This window comes from Mercurialis annua, linkage group LG3 (genome assembly GCF_937616625.2).
Source record: "Mercurialis annua linkage group LG3, ddMerAnnu1.2, whole genome shotgun sequence".
Lineage (NCBI taxonomy): Eukaryota > Viridiplantae > Streptophyta > Magnoliopsida > Malpighiales > Euphorbiaceae > Mercurialis > Mercurialis annua.
The window spans coordinates 16,454,049-16,475,345 of record NC_065572.1 but is presented as its reverse complement, the minus strand read 5'-3'; the positions used below and the strand labels follow the sequence as shown (position 1 = coordinate 16,475,345).

General features: G+C 33.2%; 4 protein-coding genes and 1 long non-coding RNA gene across 5 annotated transcripts; 1 reads left to right on the top strand and 4 right to left on the bottom strand.

The window, feature by feature from the left end:
- Positions 1 to 575: 575 nt before the first annotated feature.
- On the bottom strand, positions 576 to 1,302 carry LOC126674491 (probable transcription factor At5g61620). The gene has a single exon (XM_050368941.2). The coding sequence runs from the start codon at positions 1,243 to 1,245 to the stop codon at positions 592 to 594; it is 654 nt and encodes a 217-aa protein (XP_050224898.1). The 5' UTR covers positions 1,246 to 1,302; the 3' UTR covers positions 576 to 591.
- Positions 1,303 to 7,697: 6,395 nt separating this feature from the next.
- Positions 7,698 to 8,329, bottom strand: LOC126672378 (transcription factor MYBS2-like). Its single transcript, XM_050366327.2, has one exon. It carries the CDS (start codon positions 8,295 to 8,297, stop codon positions 7,710 to 7,712), a length of 588 nt encoding a protein of 195 aa, XP_050222284.1. The 5' UTR covers positions 8,298 to 8,329; the 3' UTR covers positions 7,698 to 7,709.
- Positions 8,330 to 9,288: 959 nt separating this feature from the next.
- Positions 9,289 to 12,768, bottom strand: LOC126671958 (SUPPRESSOR OF GAMMA RESPONSE 1-like). The gene is made up of 6 exons (XM_050365805.2): positions 12,505 to 12,768; positions 11,980 to 12,112; positions 11,661 to 11,847; positions 10,564 to 11,057; positions 9,969 to 10,328; positions 9,289 to 9,862 (listed from the first exon to the last, which is right to left on the bottom strand). The coding sequence occupies exons 1-6, from the start codon at positions 12,510 to 12,512 to the stop codon at positions 9,809 to 9,811; spliced, it is 1,236 nt and encodes a 411-aa protein (XP_050221762.1). The 5' UTR covers positions 12,513 to 12,768; the 3' UTR covers positions 9,289 to 9,808.
- A 4,992-nt stretch (positions 12,769 to 17,760) lies between these two features.
- Positions 17,761 to 20,431, bottom strand: LOC126671959 (NAC domain-containing protein 73-like). Its single transcript, XM_050365806.2, has 6 exons — positions 20,301 to 20,431; positions 19,710 to 19,842; positions 19,445 to 19,631; positions 18,526 to 19,016; positions 17,959 to 18,297; positions 17,761 to 17,852 (listed from the first exon to the last, which is right to left on the bottom strand). The coding sequence occupies exons 1-6, from the start codon at positions 20,306 to 20,308 to the stop codon at positions 17,808 to 17,810; spliced, it is 1,203 nt and encodes a 400-aa protein (XP_050221763.1). The 5' UTR covers positions 20,309 to 20,431; the 3' UTR covers positions 17,761 to 17,807.
- LOC126671961 (uncharacterized) lies at positions 18,672 to 19,279 on the top strand. Its single transcript, XR_007639199.1, has 2 exons — positions 18,672 to 18,759; positions 18,870 to 19,279. It is a non-coding gene; the product is annotated as an uncharacterized LOC126671961 (long non-coding RNA).
- Positions 20,432 to 21,297: the final 866 nt, after the last annotated feature.

The following is a 21,297-nucleotide window of genomic DNA, read 5'->3' as shown; positions in this document are numbered from 1 at the left end:
AAATCATCTCATTTTTTCAATTGAGGATGCTATTGAAATTTAAAAATACAAAATAGGGTAAATTTGATTGTTTTATAAGGTCCAATGTGTTATTGAAAAAAACAAAGTAAAGGTCGGTAGTTTTTTTAACCTATTAGCCAAATTTACTATATTAAGAAAAATCAATTTAATTTTTGAGGGTGTAATTGAAATCAAAAGATATACATTTTAAATTTTAATGATTGAGGATGCAATTAAAATTGAAATATTATAATTTGGATAAAATTAACAATTTTGCAATATGAGTGTGCAAACAAATTGAGACCAAAAGGTAGGATTTTTTCCAGAGGGTTAGGCATGTTTATATGACATGTTATATATATATATATAGATTTTTTGTGAAACTTTTGTTTTATGCTTTTATTTGCAGGGAAGACCAAAAACTATATATAATTTTTTAGTAATGGAATGTAACTACTCAAAAGTTTAACATCTCAAACAGAAAACAAAAACATACGTCTCAAGCAGAAACCAAATATTTCTAAAAATCTATCCTATCACATAAATCTCTTAATAGTAACTAATAATAGGTCTTGAAGCCTGAGAAGCCCCTTAAGGAGATGGTCCAATTTTAAGATCCAAAGGATCTTCCTTCCTAATTGTTGCCGATGATGAAGCTTTTGCCAAATAGTTCACAGGAAACAAGCTTAGATTAGTAGTAGGTGAATGGTGAGAAGTAATGGGTGCATAAGCATAATTTGCCATGTGCAACACCGGTGGAGCAGCTGCTCTAGTTTTGCCACCCAAAGCAAATCCTACCATGTTAGGAATATTTCCAGCAGCATAACCTGGATCAGCACCAGGATATTGATCCAGGCAGAGATGGGGGAATGTGTTCACAGTCCGAGCATCATGTGATGGGGTTTCCGAAGGACTAGCCTGTGACGAACTGGTAGCAGTTTGTTCTCGGGACATGTCGAAGAGCCTTGATCTACGTTTCTTTTTATGAGAAGAAATTTGTCTGAGAAAATACTTCTGAGCATGACTAGCAACTTGGGTGGAGGTTCTGCTACTCACAAACTTCTTCGAAATTCCTTTCCAATCACCTTTTCCAAGTTTCTCCAAACCCTCCAAGAACTTCCTGTGCTCTTCTTCACTCCAGGGCTTCCCTTTTTTCCGACCACCTTTTTTACTTTCAACAATGATATTTACTCCGAACAACTTCAAACAAAGCCCGCCGCCAGAAGCTCCTAGTTCCTCCGCCATCGCCGCCGCACTTCTTCTCCAAAATAATAATCTTGAGCAGTTAAAAATAATCTTGAGCAAAACTCGATCAAAGTTATAGTGCATGTTAAGTTAAACCATATTATATATAGAGAATAATTATTAAGTAAACAAAATCTCTTCATATCAAATGGGTAATGCCATTTGGGAATCTTTCTTCAATGAAACAGGAAAATCTTCTCATCTCTCTAATGCCCAACTTAAGTAATCCTTATCATTTTAGGAAATTATTTTTAACGCTTCTGATTATGTCACCTTGTTTTAATAGCCGTTAGATCTTTTCTACTTTTTACTTTTGACAACAAAACAGGAAATTTTTGTTTATTTTAGTCATTAATTAATCAATCAATATAATTTATTTTAGGCCTAATGGTAAAAAAAACCCAAACCTTTACAACTTGTTGCAATTATATCCAAACCTTTTAATTTTTGCAATAATATCCAAATTGTATTTTTTTATTGCAATAATATCCAAATTTCATTTTTTTTAGCAATAATAGTCAAATTGATGGCTAAATTTATTGTTTTCAATTAAGATATTAGGCTATTATTATATTTTGATGTATAATAATATAGTAAAAGTCTCAAAAATGGCAAAAAAATTCAAAAAAAATCACATAAAAAGTGCAATTTGAATATTATTGCAACAAAATAATGCAATTTGGATATTGTTGCAAAAATTAAAAGGTTTGGATATAATTGCAACAAGTCGTAAAGGTTTGGATTTTTTTTGCTATTAAGCTTTTATTTTATTGTTTTGGGTTTTGACAGAACTTTATTGAATCTATTTATATTATTAATCGCATAATCAAGATCAGTAATCTTAAACTTTTTGGTAGTTTTTCTTCATATTTTGGTTCTTTTTATTTTTAATACTAAGCTTTTTATATTTGATATGTAGATTTCTTTGGAAACTTTAATGTGAGTATTCTTCTTAAGAACTTAAATTTAAATATGGCAATCATAATTTGATGACCAAATTTTGCGTTGTCCCTTTGATAACTAATTAATTTAGTTATACGTAAAAAAAAAAGAACTAATCAATTTAATTTTCATAAAAAATAAACAATTTAATTATGGATTGAGATTCTCTCATATTCATTTGAAGATGGTTATGTTCATTAATTCTACACTATTCATTACAAAATGAATGGCGCAGATAAAAAATTCCAAATTTAATCAAATTTTAGTTCTCTTTAATATTAAGCTTTTATATTTTAATAATTCTTTAAATAGTTAATTCCTTATAAATTTATCAGATATGTGACCTAATAGTAAAATTAGGGGCACAACTGTTCTAAGACCATCTCCAATCCATACTCATTTTTGGATTTATCAAATATGTGACCTAATAGTCTTATTTTTAACTCCAACCCATACCTACTTCCTATCCCATTTCTTTGTTTGTGAATAGTAGCAACCCACTTCTTGATATGCACTATTCACACAAACCCATTTTTTGGTTAATTGAATATTTACTGAATTACTTTTTAATTATAATTTATATAGCTAACCTTGTAAATATTCATTTTGGTCCAAACTTTTCATTAAATATCAATTAAATTTTTAATAATATAATCCAAATTATTTTTATTGGTAAACATAAAACCAATAAATTAAATTATTTAAATTAAATACATAAAATTTAAACAACATATTTTTTATTTAAACATAAAAATTACGTTACATTAAACATAAACATTACATTACATTAAACATTAAAGCGGGTAGATAAATATTATAATTAAACTAATCCTAGAACGGAAATTAAAATAATAGTTAATAAACAACATCAAACATTAAAATTAATTGTTTCAATTTTAATTATTAATTGTTTTATTTTTTATAAACATCAAAATTGGCCTATCAGAAAAATGAGGTAATGGGTTGGAGTATAAACACTATAGCAAACCCAAAAGTGTGTAAATTGAAATTTAAAAATGGGTTTTGGGTTGAAGATGCCCTTAGAATAGGCTCTAGTCTGAAATGACATGGGTATTTTTTTTTTAAATAGATGTAGAAATTATAATAAATTCACGTCCAGAGGGAAGTTGAATCCGAGCTGTCAGGATATCAGAGGTGAACTAGATGTTAAGCCAAAGTTGAAAAAAAAAATCCTCAAAATAGGACGGCGGAAGAAGTGTCTAGGTGTATTCATGGTAAGGCGGAGGCAGCGGTGGTAGCAGGTGGCAGAGGCAGTAGGGTCTGGGTTTCAGGTGGTTCATGTCCCTCTTCTTCTTCCAAAAAAAGGAAATTGGCCTATCTGACTTCATTTAAAGTTATAAAATGGGTGTTTCTTGTTTGGATAAATTATGTGTAGGAATTCAATTCAATGGTATTAGATTTCATGGTAATACTTGATTGCTTTAAAAAATAGCTGAAAGGATTGAATTATAGCAAGTTTGATCTTTCTAAACATCAAAATTGGCATTTCAAAATTCAACTAAGGGCATCTCCAAGGAAAATAACTAAATTTGCTTATCATTTTTCAATTTGGTGAATTTTTACCAAATTCATTCTAATGGGATTCATCAATTTTTTCAACAAAAAAACATACTTTTTTACTTTTTAATATGTTAATCATTTGCAATCCTCAACATTTAATATGGGAGCTACATGCTTGAATTTCTCAGCATGGCTGAAATCGTGGTTGAAGAATTTGACGGAAGAAGATGCTTATCTCACTGCTATGGTTTGCTGAAATATCTGGATTCATAGGAACAACGTAGTGTCGTCAGATAAGAGGAATTCTCCGCTGGAAGTAGTCAACCGATTGCTTGGAGAAGGGCTAAGGTCAGTATTTATCCCTCTTCTTCTAGTCTCTTGCAGAAATTTGATGGTTGTGTTAAGTGGGTAAAACCCAGTGAAGGTGTTATCAAGATAAATGTGGATGCAAGTTGTAGAAGTGATGGTAGCTCGATAGGTGTTGGGTTGGCAATTCGAGATAGCAATGGTGCATTACTTCATGCTAGAGCAGTAAACCTCATAGGCAACTTTGATCCAAGAGCAGCAGAAATTTTGGGCATCAGAGAAGCTCTTGGCTGGGTGCAGGATGGGCAACAGGTGGTGATTGAGTTAGACGCTATGGAGGCTTTCTGGATATCAGGAATCATCGTCATGTTGAGTCCGATTTCTTGATTACTGACTGTGTAAAGATAGCGAAGCAGTTTTCTAATTTGAGTTTTGTTTTTGTAAGGCGGTCTGCGAATCAGGCTCCGCATGTCTTGGCGCATTATGCCCATTTCTTGTCAGTTCATCAGGATTCATTTAACCATTTTTTGGATTTCTTACAACAGTTATTGCTTCTGATTCTAGTTAATAATACGATTCGATCTTTGATTTAAAAAGAAACCAACATCAAAGACTCTACCTTTCAGGTAACCTCATTCCATCTCAAGCCAAAATCAGCAAACATATTCTTGGTGACCTTATTCCATCACAGAAAAAAACATTAACCATATTTCAGGCTATGTTTTTATATTGAACCCCACCTTGATTTTCGATTCTGGTCACCTAATTGTGTTTTTATTATTTTATTTTTAGTTAAATTTGATTAACGCTCTAATATATTGATAGTAATTGTCCCATATAATGTATTGTATTGACAACTGCTCACAGTGATATATATTCTTAGTGCTCATTATTTATATAAATGTAATTGAGTAAATTATGTTGTAGCTATTGTTAGTGTCTGATTTTAGACCAAGAATCACAATTAAAATAATGGAGAACATGCGGGAGAATATATTATCTGGAAATCTCAAACTGGATAATGAAATGAAGGTTTTTTTTAGATTAGTGTTATAATATATTTTGTAGTTTAGCCGACTTTTTTGAATTTATTTTGGAGCTGTTTGTAGAATGTGTTGAAGAAGAGTGCTTGAATTTTTAATTAATGAAGGCAAGAAGATTTATTTTCATCTTGGATTCAGGTGATCGTTTCTTATTTGTTGTTCAATTGGCATTTATTAAACGATTACTTTATTAATTAACATATACATTGTGATATATTTTCTGGCTTACATACCTTTAGAATTTGAACCTTACCTTATCTTTCTTGATCACTGTGTTCGTATTATTTGATTTTTAGTTAAATTTGATTACTACTCTAATGTATTGATAGTAATTAATCGATATAAGTTATATGAATTTCAGCTTAAAGTTTTGATTTTCAGACTGTATTCTGAAGGGTACAGTCACTTGATTACTCCAATTACCTCAATTCATCTCCCCCAAATCCTACTAATAAGTTTTTATTTCAAAATATTTGGCTTTTTTTGTATCTTTCATTTCTTTGTTATCATGTTTATTTGTTCATTATCACTTTATCATATCATATGAAATTAGTTGGTGTTTATTTTGAAATCGAGAGTAGAAAAGGAAAAACTCAATTTGAATCTTAATGTTGCAGCATAAAAGTAGACAGGACATGTTTGGTTTCACAACGATTAAAGAACCGGAATGATAGTAGGTATGACACAGGAAAAAATATTTATTGAACAGTATATTTTTTTGGTTGGTTGAACTATATAATTCTAATCCAGTAACACCTTAGGACATCTCATACCCAACTCTAAAAAAGAGTTGGGTCCTACCATTTAGAGTTGGGCAACTCCAACCCAACTTTAAAAAACAACTTTTTTTTAGAGTTTTGAATAGTAAACTCTACATGTAGAGTTTCACTATTCAAAACTCTATAAGGACTACTTTGTACTTTTTTATTTTTATAAATTATTTGTTTAGTCCATTAGTTTTAATTTATATAATTATGTCATTTGATAAAATAGTATATTTAAATATTATAATTTATATTTTTATTATAATATTTTATTACGACTTTTAATAAAATTAAATAATTAATTAAATAATAAAAAAACCGCATATACTATAAATTAATAATATATAAAATCAACAAACAATATTTTAATTAATAATACAAACAATTACAAAAATAACAATAATAAAAATAAACAATATTACTAATAATAATAATAATAATAATAATAAAACTATATGGTTTACTATTGATAAAAATTATATGTATTTAATTCTAGGATGAATATGTAAAAAAAAAATCAATTTGAGTTAAGTTGTTAAAATAATAAAATAGTGTAGTTTTAAAATATTGTTTTAGAATTAGATATAGAGTTTGTGGTTGGAGAAAAACTAATTTAGAGTTAGAGATAGAGTTTGTGGTTGGAGAGAAATTTACTCTATCACTAAAATGTAGAGTTTCAAATTTAGAATGGGTTGGAGATGGCTTTAAATTTTGATTTTCAGGTACCTAATCTAAATGTTAAAGTGTTTTATTTTTTGGAGATTTGTTAATTCACGATCACTTTATATTTTGATTTTCAGATATATAATATGATTTTTGAAGAGTTTCATTTTATGGGTTTGATTTTTTCCTTTACATGTGATGATAACATTGTGATCTTATTATTTTAACCAAATAACTATGATTTTCAGATTAAAGTTTTAAGTCTCTCTATTGGCTTTTGTTATGTTTACATCTAGGACATTTCTCTTTTTTTTTTATAGCTATCTGATCTAATTTTTTAATATGACACCAATAATAGAAATTATAGTAACAATCATTATACATACATGTGATAATTTATTTATTTTAATTTGGAATTTATAACTCCTTTGAAGTGCATATACAAATGTTTCTATTGTTTTATCAAATTAAGCCCTATATATTATTATATATTTTTGATATTTGGTTGAAGAAGTCCCAATATTGTTAGGAATTTATTAAACCCTATTGGAGATGAAAAACCACTACAACCTTTTGTTTTATTTAGGAATTATTAATATTACATTTTTCGAATTTAATCATATTTCAAGTTATATATAAATTTGATTTCACGCAAATGCACGAACTTGCGACTAGTGTTTTAAGATTATTTAAGATGTTTTGATTTATTTTTCATATATGAATGAATAAATATTGATAAATAATAAATCCAAAAACACTTCCAGATGATATGAAATGGCATAACAATTTTTTAAAACCAAACATTTACGTATCTTGTCAATTACGACCAAAAAGTTTAAGAATTAGGACTATGGTGCAACTTTTTGTTAAGGATTTGTTAGATGATAGGAGTAAGATTGGGGCAATGATTAAAGAGTAAATTTTTGAAATAGTGTACGATCACGAAGTAAAGAGCAATTACTGATGAATAATTAAGTCATTTTACAATTAAACTGGAGTGCAGTTATCACAAGTGGAGTGCAAAATTTCCACGCTAAAGTTTTTCTGAGATTTTTTTGTTTGTTTCTTTTACGTTTGCTTTGCAGGGAAGACCAAAAACTATATATAATTTTTAACAAATGGAATGTAACTACTCAAAAGTTTAACATGTCAAATAGAAAACAGAAACCTACATCTCAAATAGAAACCAAATATTTCTAAAAGTCTATCCTATTACATAAATCTCTTAATAATAACTGATAATAGGTCCAATTTTAAGATCCAAAGGATCTTCCTTCCTAATTGTTGCCGATGATGAAGCTTTTGCCAAATAGTTCATAGGAAACAAGCTTAGATTAGGAGTAGCTGAATGGTGAGAAGTAATGGGTGCATAAGCATAATTTGCCATGTGCAACACTGGTGGAGCAGCTGCTCTAGTTTTGCCACCCAAAGCAAATCCTACCATGTTAGGAATATTTCCAGCAGCATAACCTGATGGGGTTTCAGTAGTTTCCGAAGGACTAGCCTGTGACGAACTGGTAGCAGTTTGTTCCCGGGACATGTCGAAGAGCCTTGATCTACGTTTCTTTTTATGAGAAGAAATTTGTCTGAGAAAATACTTCTGAGCATGACTAGCAACTTGGGTGGAGGTTCTGCTACTCACAAACTTCTTCGAAATTCCTTTCCAATCACCTTTCCCAAGTTTCTCCAAACCCTCCAAGAACTTCCTGTGCTCTTCTTCACTCCAGGGCTTCCCTTTTTTCCGACCACCTTTTTTACTTTCAACAACGATATTTACTCCGAACAACTTCAAACAACGATGTTCCTCCGCCATCGCCGCCGCACTTCTTCTCCAGAATAATAATCTTGAGCAGTTAAAAATAATGTTGAGCAAAGTTATAGTGCATGTTAAGTTAAACCATATTATATATAGAGAATAAATTATTAAGTAAACAAAATCTCTCCATATCAAATGGGTAATGCCATTTGGGAATCTTTGATAAATGAAACAGGAAAATCTTCTCATCAAATGTTTTTTTACCTTTTTTAGTCTCTCTAATGCCTAACTTAACTAATCCTTATCATTCTAGGAAATTCTTTTTAACGCTTCTGATTATATCACCTTTTTTAATAGCCGTTAGATCTTTTCTACTCTTTTTTTTTTGACAACAGAACAGGAAATTTTGGTTTATTTTAGTCATTAATTAATCAAGCAATATAATTTATTTTTTTTGAATTCATTTTAACAGAACTTTATTAAATCTATTTATATTATTAATCGCATTACAAGATCAGTAATCTTAAACTTTTTGGTAGTTTTTCTTCATATTTTGGTTCTGTTTAATATTAAGCTTTTATAATTTATATGTAGATTTTTTGGAAACCTAAATTTAAATATGGCAATCATAATGTGATGAGCGACTTTTGCGTCAATTTAATTATTCATAAAAAAAACTAAACAATTTAATTTTTATTAAAAAAATAAACAATTTAATTTTATGTTTAATTGTGGGTTTAGTTAAGGGTGGGCAAAAAAATTGGTCAAACCGATTAACTGAACCGAAACTATAAAATCGAACTGGAAAATATGATTAACCGGTTCAAGAGTTTAGGTTTATGGTAAGGCGGAGGCATCGGTAGCAGAGGCGGCGGTAGGGTCTCTTCTTCTTCCAAATAAAGGAAATTTGCCTATCTGACTTCATTTAAAGTTATAAAATGGGTTTTTCTTGTTTGGATAAATCATGCGTAGGAATTCAATGGTATTAGATTTCATGGTAATACTTCATTGCTTTAAAAAATAGCTGAAAGGATTAAATTATAGCAAGTTTGATCTTTCTAAACATCAAAATTGGCATTTCAAAATTTATAAGATTTCACACCAGTTCAGTCTAAATATTAGCACACTGAAGTTTCACTAAAGAAATCCATACCATTTTTGGAGATTCAATTGTTGCTTCCATGGTTTTAATAATATATATACCCCCAGCAGTACCTGATTAAAGTGCTTTAGAAAGCCATGGAAGTCACAAATGAAACTCCAATAGTACTTGCTTAGTACAGTAATATTAATAGATCTATTAAGGCTGCAACAAAAAAACCATTAGAGCCATTTCTAGTACTGATCTTCAACAAGCTTGGCATTTCTTCCATACGCTCCTTAAGCCAGAAACGGAATGCATCCTACACGGTCCGTTAAAGCAAATCAAGCTGAATCTACATGTTGCCGCTGAAGAAAATGCTGAGAAAACCAGACAGCTTCAGCAGCAAACCGGGACAGCACGAAATTCGTAAGCTGTAGTCATTACTGGGTGACCATACCCAATTATATATATCTGTAACATGTCATCATAGTCGATCTAGCCAACCGAATATACTATCCTGAGAACTAAATTGCAGATCCTGCAGATAATAAAAAGTGTTAATTGAATATCATGCAATCAATAATTTACTTGGTTAATAAGATAAATATGCATATGAGTATAATTAGACATCAGGTCAGGCTTACAGCAAGAGAGAAATCTGGTGGTGTGTCTAGATCTAAGTTAGCAAGTTCAGCAATCCCACAAGGTGCATTATTGATTCCAGTCACTTCATTAGTATGAGCAATGCTGGTATATGATGCATTATTTTGTCCTGAATTATTGAAGAAAAGAGAAGACGAGCCTAGAATTTCTTTGCATAGCAAAGGATCGTCGATGCCACAGAAATCAGTGTTTTCTACAGCCTGAGATTCTCCGGCCAACCATTCCGGGTATCCTACATCATCCTCGGGCTGCGCAGCATCTAACTCGGGCTGAGCTGCATATACCTCAGACTGAACAGCATCTACAGGCACATATTCTCCCTTAATAATAACCTTCTCTTCCTGTAAGCCCAAAAACCATGGTAAGCACCATCGGCAAGCATACTACGATGTAACATACAAATAAGAAACCTTTCATTTTGCATTAGAAATTGAAGTCAAAATGAGCTTTTGGCTGCTAAGATAAATCACGTTTCATTAAATTCAACCGGTAATGAAAATATAGTCCATCCTTGCATTTTTACTGCATATATCTCAATCTCCTTATGCAGCAATATGTCATGACGATGTCAAATACCTGAAAAGAGGACTGTAATATATTATCAGCACAATCATAACATATACGAGATGTCCCTGGTCGTGGTGGATTGGGAGGATTTGGATTAGGAGTCCTTGGACTAGTTTGAAGTGCCAAAATATCACAATCTTCAACAAGAGTAATGTCATCATTATTGTCCATTTGCTTTTGCTGTTGGTAAATAATTTTAGAGACCACATATTCTCCTTCCTTCTCATCTTCATCAGTCCCAAGATGGTATTGATGCATAACCCAATTAGATTTATCAGGCTTTGTACCCTTCTTTGAACTTTTGTAAAGAACCATGATCTTCTTACACCCCTTCTGCATTCCATTTTCTGTCACAGGTTTGGTCTTCCCAGTCTTGTGCCAGCGAACATGCTCCTCACTTGAACCATCTTCATTATGGACTTTGCGGCGCTTCCTTTGACCAGTAGCATAAGCATTAATTGTTCTATGGAAGAAATGGACACTGCTTCCATCTTTCTTAGCACCTGAAAAACATTAGAAATTCAGAGAAATAGTTTGATTCATCAAAACTACAGAGGGATTCTTCAAGTTGTGCACTATGAAGAAATGTTCAGTATGGTTTGTGGATTCATGAAAGGCGAGCAAGCTTTATGAGTTCAAGCAGAGCAGTTCACATAATACATGAATCTGAACTTGAAATTTATTATGATGCATTGACACTTGCAAAACATAACTCAGATGACAAGTTAAGTGCAACAATTTTGAAAGCGTACATAAATTCAGTTGAACGAAAAAATTTCGATTCCTACATTTCAGAGTTTCATTCCATTTCCAAAAACACTTATGCAACTCCTAAGCTTGATATTTACAACATATTCCCATTCGAGTCCTACATTTCAGAGTTTCGTTTCCGTTTCCAAAAACACTTATGAAACTCCTAAACTTGATATTTACAACATATTCCCGTAAAAACATGGTTTTAGTGTTTTCCGTTTTAGCATTTTCCGTTTCATTGTTTCCGCTTCAGTGCAACATAGTACATAAAACGTTTTCACCATATTACATAAATGCACAGTCAAGGTATAGGGTTAAACAAGCGGCACTATAAGAAATTGGGAGCTCCATACCAGGAAGTTTTTCAGGATGGGCATAACAAATTCCTTTGTCATCAACCAGTGTAGGAATGAACTCATCGATAAATGCATGTGGTTTTGAGGCTCCAATACCACATTTTGCAGCTAAATGTTCCAAGAGCTCAGCATCAGATGGATCAAACTTTACACCAGCAGGCAAACCAGGCCAATCATGAGAAACCTAAACAGGAGAAGCTCCAAAACATGTCATTACTTGTAACACTGAGATGCATAATAGCAATGTATAAAGTGGCAGATTTTCGCGACACATTAATACAGGTCAATAAAAATACTAAAGACAGCAGCAACTTACATCACTATTATCTATACGATGGTGGCAATTTGGGCAATCGCGATTAGCCCCATAGTCTTTGATTTGATAAGCACAAGCTCGAGCTGGATTTTTCACCTTTCTCGCAATTGTTCGACTGTCAATAAGCCAAGCCCTGCAGCAATAAAAAACTTCACAAAATGAGGCATTTTATTACAGAGCTATGCTTTTATTCACCTTAAATACTTACAGAACTAGATTCTTAGTAACATACAACTCCTACATTTTATAAATTCATTACAAAAACTTATCTTGAACCTCACAAAATGCAGCTAAACTAATTTTTGTACAACATTCTAAATATGAAACCATTTTGCAAATTTGAAAATTACCCAAAAACACATACATTTCCATAAACACATTCCTTGACATTAAAAGGAAAAACAAAAAACAAAAAGGTTCAAGAGAATCAATCAGAAATTTGTTTAATTTTAGGTTCTTTCAAGCAGTAATTGCCCAATATTTCAACCCAATTAATTAATTTAATTGATGAACCCAATAGCTTACCTTGCCATGTCTAAATTAGAAGAGTATGTGAGAAGCTTTACAAAGGCTCTTCCTTTTCTCCACTACGCTAAGCTAAGTGATATAACAGAGAGTGAGAAATAGAGAGAGTGGCTCTATTAAATTGTTGTCTTTTTCTGTCTTATAATGAGCGGGAAAACTTGGCTTTGTTCAGGCTTCTCAGGTTCGGACTCTTAGCCTCAGGCTCGGTGTTTAAGAATCTTTGTGAACTATGTAAACGAAGCTGCTGTTTTAAGCTACTCTTACGTTGACTAGACCTAGCCCTGAGGCTTAGCTTCGGATACGTCGGAGAATGTTAGTAATAAGGTGTATTGGGAAATGAGGAGACAGTGTTAGTTTTGTAAATAAATTGAAAACTGACTTGGCTTCCAAGCCAAACATCCAACAAAAAATGTTTTGCTCTTTATATTGTTTACCGTTGTAAATTGGCAAACCCATTACGGAGGCGCCTCTACTTTACCAATTTTGTTCGAGAGGCTCCTACCACAAAATAATTTATGTTTGGGCTTCTGTTTTTGGCAAAATTTCGATTTTCAGATTTTTTTAAGGGACTGGAGAGATAAAAAAAATTATAAATAGAAGGATTAGAGAAAACTAAAAAATAACCTGCAAATTAAAAAATAAGTAGAGGAACCAGAAAAACAAAAAATTAGTTCAAGGACTTTTAAAAAAAATATATATAGTACAAGAACCTTTAGGTAGATTTAGCCTTGTAAATTTGTTGTATAATTTGATTAAATTATACTAGCTTTTAGAAGTCCTAATTGCTAAAATAATTCTGAATTTTCAAGTGTATAACAATTTTAGCACCAACTTTTAGATTAACAAAAATAACACTAAATTTAATCATCTTAAAAAAACACGTTGGTCAAATTTTTAAAAATAAACTTTTAAGGTAAGTAGTTTAAATAAATTTTGAATAAAAAAATTGATAACTAAACAAATATGGCAGCCGAATCACGGTTTAACCTGTTTAATTATTGATCAAATCTGCTAAAATAAAAATAAATAAATATATTATAATTTTATTAAATATATAAAGATTAATTGTAAATTAAATCACGAACTTTAGCGTGATATGTAATGACAGCATTAATTTTGAAATTTGTCAATATAGACTATCTATTTTCATATTTTGACCAATCGAAACACCATTTGTTTTCAATTCAAATTTATGAAGTTGGATATTGGAATTGGCACGTCTCTTGCCTCGTCCAAAACACATCGTTTCTGCTTAAAATGAACTGTTCCAATCCTTGCCACTGCCAATGTGGGCCTAATTTGAATGGTTAAGGCATCTTTAAGTGCATTGAGAGGTTGTGGATTCAAACCCTGCCTCCGTAACTAACAACTAACAATTGGGACTTTAAGAGTCGATTACCATTTTTGACAAAAAATTAATCCCTACCACTAAACCACGTCGTTTCAACAAAACTTATTGAACCTAAATCCTAATTTGCTCCTTTTTCTCCTCTTCTCTACCGTTCAGCTCAACCCCCTTCTTTCAAACATGAACACCCAACCCGTAATTTGCTCCAACAGATACTGCAATTACACAATTCCCCTTTTAAAAAACCAACTGATGGAAATCGAACTCTAAAATAATACAATGGACCGAGTCGTACAGGAATCGCTTACCGAAGCAAATTCAAGAACTTGCCCAAACTAGCTATGTCCGGTTATGGAGGACTCTCTGTGACCAAAGACAACTCAAGAGGATTCGCCCTGAAATCCCAAAAGGGTTGAATTCCTTAGGATTCGGTGAATCTCAAAATAACATCCGAAGTGCGTTGCCAACGGATCTCATTATGTGAGTAACTCAAATGTTATAAAGATTCTAGAAAACCAGATCTTGCGGAATCACTTTCCTACTTGGAAACATATTCCTATCTGGAAGGATAATCCTATTTAGGAAGACATTTCTAAATATGACTCTTGCTAAGTAGGAATCTTTTTCCTATTTAGATTCATACAACTGAATAGTAATCTTTTTCCTATTCCAACTCTAAAATGTAATTATCATGCTCACTGTATAAAGTACTTGAGGTATGCCTGCAACACCATTACATTCAATACAACTCCCTTAAGCTCAAAGACTGACTTAAGCATCGGAGAGCTAATTAGACAACCACCGTCTGATAAGCCATCTACACTATTTTGCAGGTTCAAACTCCGTTGAGAAAGCATACTCTATTAATTGGCGCCGTCTGTCGGAAAAGCTTGACAACTTTAATGATCGAAGGAGCTTTTTCTGAACTCAAAATAAATCTATTAGCGGAATGAATTCCAATGGATCAAACCCGAAGAACAAAAAACTGATGGATCCGAAAAAATCTGGATATTACGCCTCCTTAGGCTTTGAATACCAGAGTTAACACCTTCAACACCTCCAATGTCACCGGGGTTGACGCTGTGTTGGTCATTTACCGCAAATCCATTTTTCAAAACTTTTCCAGATCCGAAGTCAGGCATAAGTCTGGGCGAGTGGCCCCTAAATCCCGCTCTTCTCACAACAAGTGATTCATAGTTGGGTGTTGATGTGATTAACATTTTTAACCTTGGGCCCTCCATGCCCCTTTTCAAAACCCTACCGGGACACTTCCGCTGTGTAGGACTCCAATAAAAATGGATATGAAAAGTTACAGCCAAATCCTCAAAATTGTGTATAGATCCTCCCTTCAGACTTTGATAACAAATCTGAGCCGATCCCTTCAATGTGGTCGGAAAATCTAACAAATCGAAGCATTTATTATAATATGCACTCACATTGGTAACTGAAAACAAAGCAAATGGGTATGCAGGTAAGACTTCCAATAACAATTATCAAAGAGTGGCATTTTATATGAAGGTGGGAAAGTTTCATCTCTGATGGCCTTTGACAATGGTGAGCCGATTCTGAAACTGCTTGCTGGTTTTACTTCTGGTTTGTTTACCCCTCTGTTTTTCCTACTCCATTTGGATGTACTCATTATGATTTTTCTTCCAGGCTGAATATGCGCCTGAGCTATGTATACTTTCAGCCACCTCTCTTCTAGGCAGTATGGGTTCCACTTTTATGGGTGTTCTTCCCTTCGATACTCTTCCACTAAGTCTACCCACGATGCTCGTGGAGGTAGAGTAACGTGGGTAGCCGATATTGTCCTATTTTCTTCTATTACCTCTAGAGGGAAACCCGACTGGTCAACCAATTTGGGATAATGCTCTAGTCGGCGGGATCATCTGTGTTTCATGTGGGGTTTGAGACAAGAGAGACTAGTGTATCTGTTACGATGATGCCATTTGTAGGCTGAGGTATTCCATATATTCCTAAAGTTGTATAAGTGTTGGGAGAGATGCGTTAAGACAATTCATTCATGCTACTAGGGTTGTGATAGTAGCCACGGTGGTCGGAAAACTGAGATCCGTCGGAGCAAAGATATATAGTGATATAAAGAAAACTTTAAGGTATATGGGATGTGGGTGTTACAAATGAAGATTGGTTCGTACCGAACAAAGGTCCAAAAAAATGTTGTATGGTCTGAAAGATGGTCTTCTTGTAGGATAACTAAGGATCCCAAATGGGTGTACTGCAATTACACCGCTTCTAGTGGCCAAACTACTATCGACTCTAGTAGTGGCTGGGGGTATGAAGAAATTTTCATCTAGGGGTGAAACGTCAATAGCTCTACTATCACGTCCATTACCACCATCTATTAAGACCCCAGTTCCCGACGTTCTCGGAAACACTATCTGTTCTATAACAGAATCATGATCCTCCATTGTTGTCAACTTCTCAGGTTTTTAAAGAACTAAAAGAGTGAATCAAAGAAAAGGAAATATTCCCACAGACGGCGCCAAGTGATAAATCACCAAATGTCGAGATTGATCAGATGACACCCAAAATTCCAAAAACACAAACAACGGTCAGAAAGAACACCAGAAGGGGTTTTTTGGATGTTCACTCTAACACTCAAATAAGTATATTTGGTGAAAGAAAAAAGAAAAAAATAGGTGTAAAGAGATAAAAAATAAGGGTACTTTAGGTTTTTAGGGTAAGGTGGTTTACATAGGTATTTCATGTACCCTAAGTTCTTCTTCTATCTCGTGTTTCCTTGATGAGTTTTCCTCCTAGAATATAAGTTGAGCTGGCCTTTCTGTTATTTTGGTAGAAGAAGTGTGTGATAATTGTAGGGTGCGCGCATTGGTATACTTCTCCTCTTATTAGAGAATAACGTGGCCTTTACGACTTCTTCTACAAAAAAAGTGCATTTCACTAGAGTCTCGGTAGCGAAACTTGATAGTTTTGATCCGAGATACGGTTTATTACAATCCAGACTAAAAGTGATTTGAGCCGAGATTGGCATTTTCATAGGCTAATGGGCCATATTGAGTTATTTTGTTGAAGTTAGCCTATTTATACGTCTGAAGGTTGCTTTGCCCTTACTAATTTATTAAGGCCTAAATCTATTTAGTATAATGCAAATGGAATCATTAATATCTTTTTAAACAATTAATGCAATGCATAAAACGTAAACATAAATAAGAACTAAAAATCAAACAACATTTAATTAAAAATATTTAATTGCGTTTAATTGTATTTAAATAAATTATATGTGATTTATCAGTTTATCCGTTTATATATGAAATTAATCGTATCATAAGCGACTAATCCAATTACTACAGGAACTTATTTATACCAAATCTTAAGATGCTCTACTTCATATAGAGATTAAAACTACTCAACAAAGCGAAGGTTCTTTAAGATTTCATATCACTTGCATGAAGATTTCACATCACTTCTAAATCTAAATGTTACCATCTTAAAGTTCCATTAAAGAAATTCAAGATTCAATTGTTACTTCCATGGTTTAAATTGTATATATGCCCCCAGTACCTGATTAAAGTGCTCTAAAAAAGCCATGGAAGTAACATATGAAACTTCAATAGTTTAGTACAATAATATCAAGAGATCTACAACACTTCACAACAATTAAGGCTGCAACACAAAAACCATTAGACCCATTTCTGCTCCATAATAGTAGTACCTTCTAGCATACTGATCTTTGCATACTGAAAAATTCAGTCATAACAACTCCACTTCAAGCTTGGCCTTACTTCCATACACCCCAACCAGAAACAGAATGCATTCTACGCCGCTAAACCAAATCAAGCCGACTCTATATGTTTCCGCTAAAGAAAATGTTGAAAAAACCAGTCAGCTTCAGCAGAAAACCGGGACAGCACGAAATCCGTAAGCTGTAGTCAATACTGGGTGACTACACCCAAATTATATATAGTATACGTCTTCAAAATCGGCCAATCCAACTATCCTGAGAATTAAATTGCAGATCCTGCAGAAAATAAAATATGTTCATTAAATATCATGCTATCATTAATTTACTTGGCTAGTAAGATAAATATGCAGATGCAGTGTCATTAGAGGCCAGCCGGGCTTACACAAGAGAAATCTGGTGGTGTGTCTAGCTCCAAGTTGGCTAGTTCAGCAATCCCATAGGGTGCATTATTGATTGCGGCCATTTCACTTGTGTTGGAAATGCTGGTGTATGATGGATTAGCTTGTCCAAAATTATTGAGGAAAAGAGAAGATGAATCGAGAGTTTCCTCGCGTAGCAAAGAACCATCAATGCCACAGAAATCAGTGTCTTCCACAGCTTGAGATTCTCCAGCCAACCATTCTGCGTATCCTGCATCATTCTCGGGCTGAGCTGCATATACCTCTGGATGAACAGCATGTGCAGGCACATCGGCTTCTCCCTTGACAGTAACCTTCTGTTCCTGTAACCCAACAAAAACTTGGGCAAGCATCATCAGCAAGCTTACTACAATACAACATACAAATAACAAAATCTTTCATATTCCATTCAAAATTGACTTCAAAATGAACTTTCTTTGCTATAACAAACCGCTTTTTATTGAATTCTGCCTGTATTGTACATAATAAGTCCACCCTTGCATTTTTACTGCACATATCTACATCTCCGCATGCAACAATCTGTTACTTACCAGAAAAGAGGACTGTAATATATTATCATCAGCATCATCATCACATATATGAGATGTCCCTGGTCGCGGTGGATTGGGAGGATTTGGTGTCCTTGGACTAGTTTGAAGAGCTGATAAATCACAATATTCAGCAAGAGGAATATCATCATGACTCTCAATTTGCTTTTGCTGCTGGTATATTATTTTAGATACCACATATTCTCCTTCCTTCTCGTCCTCATCAGTCCCAAGATGGTATTGATGCATAACCCAATTACATTTATCAGGCTTCATACCCTTCTTTGAACTTTTGTAGAGAACCATGATCTTCTTACACCCCTTCTGCATTCCATTTTCCGTCACAGGTTTGGTCTTCCCGGTCTTATGCCAGCGAACATGCTCCTCACTTGGACCATCTTCATTATGGACTTTGCGGCGCTTCCTTTGTCCAGTTGCATAAGCATTAATTGTTCTATGGAAGAAATGTACACTGCTTCCATCTTTCTTAACGCCTGAAAGAAGATCAGAAATTCAGAGAAATTGTTTGATTCATCAAAACGACAGAGGGATTCTTCAAGTTCAGCACAATGAGGAAATGTTCAAGCAGAGCAGTTCAAATGACAAGTTCTGTGCAACAACTTGGAAAGCATTGAATGTACATAATAAACTACATTGCACAAAAAACATATCAAATCCTAGGTTTCAGTGTGTCATTTTTGTATCCGAAACTCCGAAAATGTGATTTCTTTATTTTCTATATTAGCATTTTCAGTTATGTTATTTCCATTTCCATTTCCATTTCCATTTCCATTTCCGTGCAAATAGAATATAAATCTTATTCAGCTAGTCATATTAATAGGTTGTATTAGCTTACGGACACAGTCCGGGTTTATCAAATGAGGTTAAACAAGTGGCACTATAAAAATTGGGAGCTTCTGACCAGGAAGTTTTTCAGGATGCGCATAGCAAATTCCTTGATCATGAACCAGTGTAGGAATGAATTCGTCGATAAATGCATGTGGTTTAGAGGCTCCAATGCCACATTTAGCAGCTAAATGTTCCAGAAGCTCAGCATCAGATGGATCAAACTTGACACCAGCAGGAAAACCAGGCCAATCATGAGAAACCTAAACAGGAGAAAATCTCCAAAATAAGTCATCAGTACTTATAGCAAAGATACGCATCATAAGACAACATCAACTTACATCACTATTGTCTATAAGATGGTGGCAATTTGGGCAGTCACGATTAGCTCCATATCCTTTGATTTGATCAGCACAAGCCCGAGCCGGATTTTTCACTTTTCTCGCAATTGTTCTGCTATCGATAAGCCAAGCCCTGCAGCAATAACACAACTTGAGGCCTTTTATTGCACTTTTTCATCTCAAGTACAGAAATAAGTACACCATCAAGCTACATTTAAGAGATTAACTACAAAAAATTATCTTGGAACCTGCCGATATCCTATTAAACAGAAAAGAATCTGCATTCTAACTTTAGTTTATGATTGCACTAAGCTAATCATTGACTCTGGATGAAGAAACAGAACACATTATCATCATAATGGAATCTCACAAGCAAAACATCCCCATTTTGCAAATTTCCTTATTTAAAGAACCCAAATATTAAAAATTAGAGTTACATTTCTTCAAGAGAATGCAGCATCACCCATAAATTTGATTTCTTTTAGGTTCTTTCAAGCATCAACTAATTTGTCAACATTTCAAATGATCAAAAATACTGTTGAATCACCCAATTAATTTTAATGAATGAACTCAATCTTAAATGAAACTTACCTTGCCATGTCTAGTTAGATAAAAGAAACAGAGGGAAATAGAAGAGTATGTGATAAGCTTAGTAAAGGCTCTTCTTTTTCTCCACTACACTAAGCTAAGTGCTAACGTATTTATAGACACAGAGGCTTTGTATTCTGTCTTGTCCTCACTTCTAATGAGCGGGAAATTTTGCTTTGTGGGGCCTTTTCAGGGTCGGGCTCTCAATCTGAGGCTCGGTGCTGAAGAGTCTTTGTAAACGAGGCAACCTAAGCTGATGCTCAACGTTGACTAAACCTGGTTCTGAGGCTGAGGTTCGGAAACGAACCGCGGATATGTTGGAGAATGAACCTCTGAGGCAGTGTTAATTTTGTAAATAATTTGGAAACTGACTTGGCTCCCAAGCCAGACATGGAAACTATAACTGTTTACCGTTGTAAATTGTTATAATTTGATTAAACTACTGTTGTTTAAACTAGGGGTGCCATGAGGACAATTTGTAAACCGGTACATTGTAATACGGTTTTTAAAATTAAAAATCTAAACCTAAAATTTTAAACGGTTAACCGGTAAATCCGTTAACCATAAAAAACGGTTCGGTTTTACGGTTTTACGGTTTTTAACCATATAACCATTAGAAAAATTAAAGACAAAAAAGATAAAATTTTAATTCTATTTGATTTTTTAGCAAACAAAAAAAAACTATAGAAATTCAAATTATATTAAAAATATAAATCTAAACTATCTTATAAATAGTTAAGTCAATGCAAATATTTAAAACTATTATTATTTATAAATAATTTATGAGTAATATTAAAGCTAGGTTTGTATTTTTTGAATTGTTTGTGGTGTTGTTCACGTCCACTTTCTACTATTTATATACTTAAATATTCCTATTTCTGTTAAGTAAATATTTTAATAAGGAAAATAAATTTCTTTTAAAATATTTTCATATATAAATTCTCCTAAAATATATAAATATTCCTAAATAAAATATATGTCAATATATTTTTATAATTAA

Coding starts and splice junctions, on each gene's coding strand:
- LOC126674491 (XM_050368941.2), bottom strand. CDS start 1,245: ATGGCGGAGGAACTAGGAGCTTCTGGCGGCGGGCTTTGTTTGAAGTTG.
- LOC126672378 (XM_050366327.2), bottom strand. CDS start 8,297: ATGGCGGAGGAACATCGTTGTTTGAAGTTGTTCGGAGTAAATATCGTT.
- LOC126671958 (XM_050365805.2), bottom strand. Junction 11,058..11,660: donor CCATCCTGAAAAACTTCCTG/GTATGGAGCTCC, acceptor AATGTTTTTCAG/GTGCTAAGAAAGATGGAAGC. Junction 9,863..9,968: donor CACCAGATTTCTCTCTTGCT/GTAAGCCTGACC, acceptor TATTATCTGCAG/GATCTGCAATTTAGTTCTCA.
- LOC126671959 (XM_050365806.2), bottom strand. Junction 19,632..19,709: donor ATCTTATAGACAATAGTGAT/GTAAGTTGATGT, acceptor TCTCCTGTTTAG/GTTTCTCATGATTGGCCTGG. Junction 19,017..19,444: donor GCATCCTGAAAAACTTCCTG/GTCAGAAGCTCC, acceptor ATCTTCTTTCAG/GCGTTAAGAAAGATGGAAGC.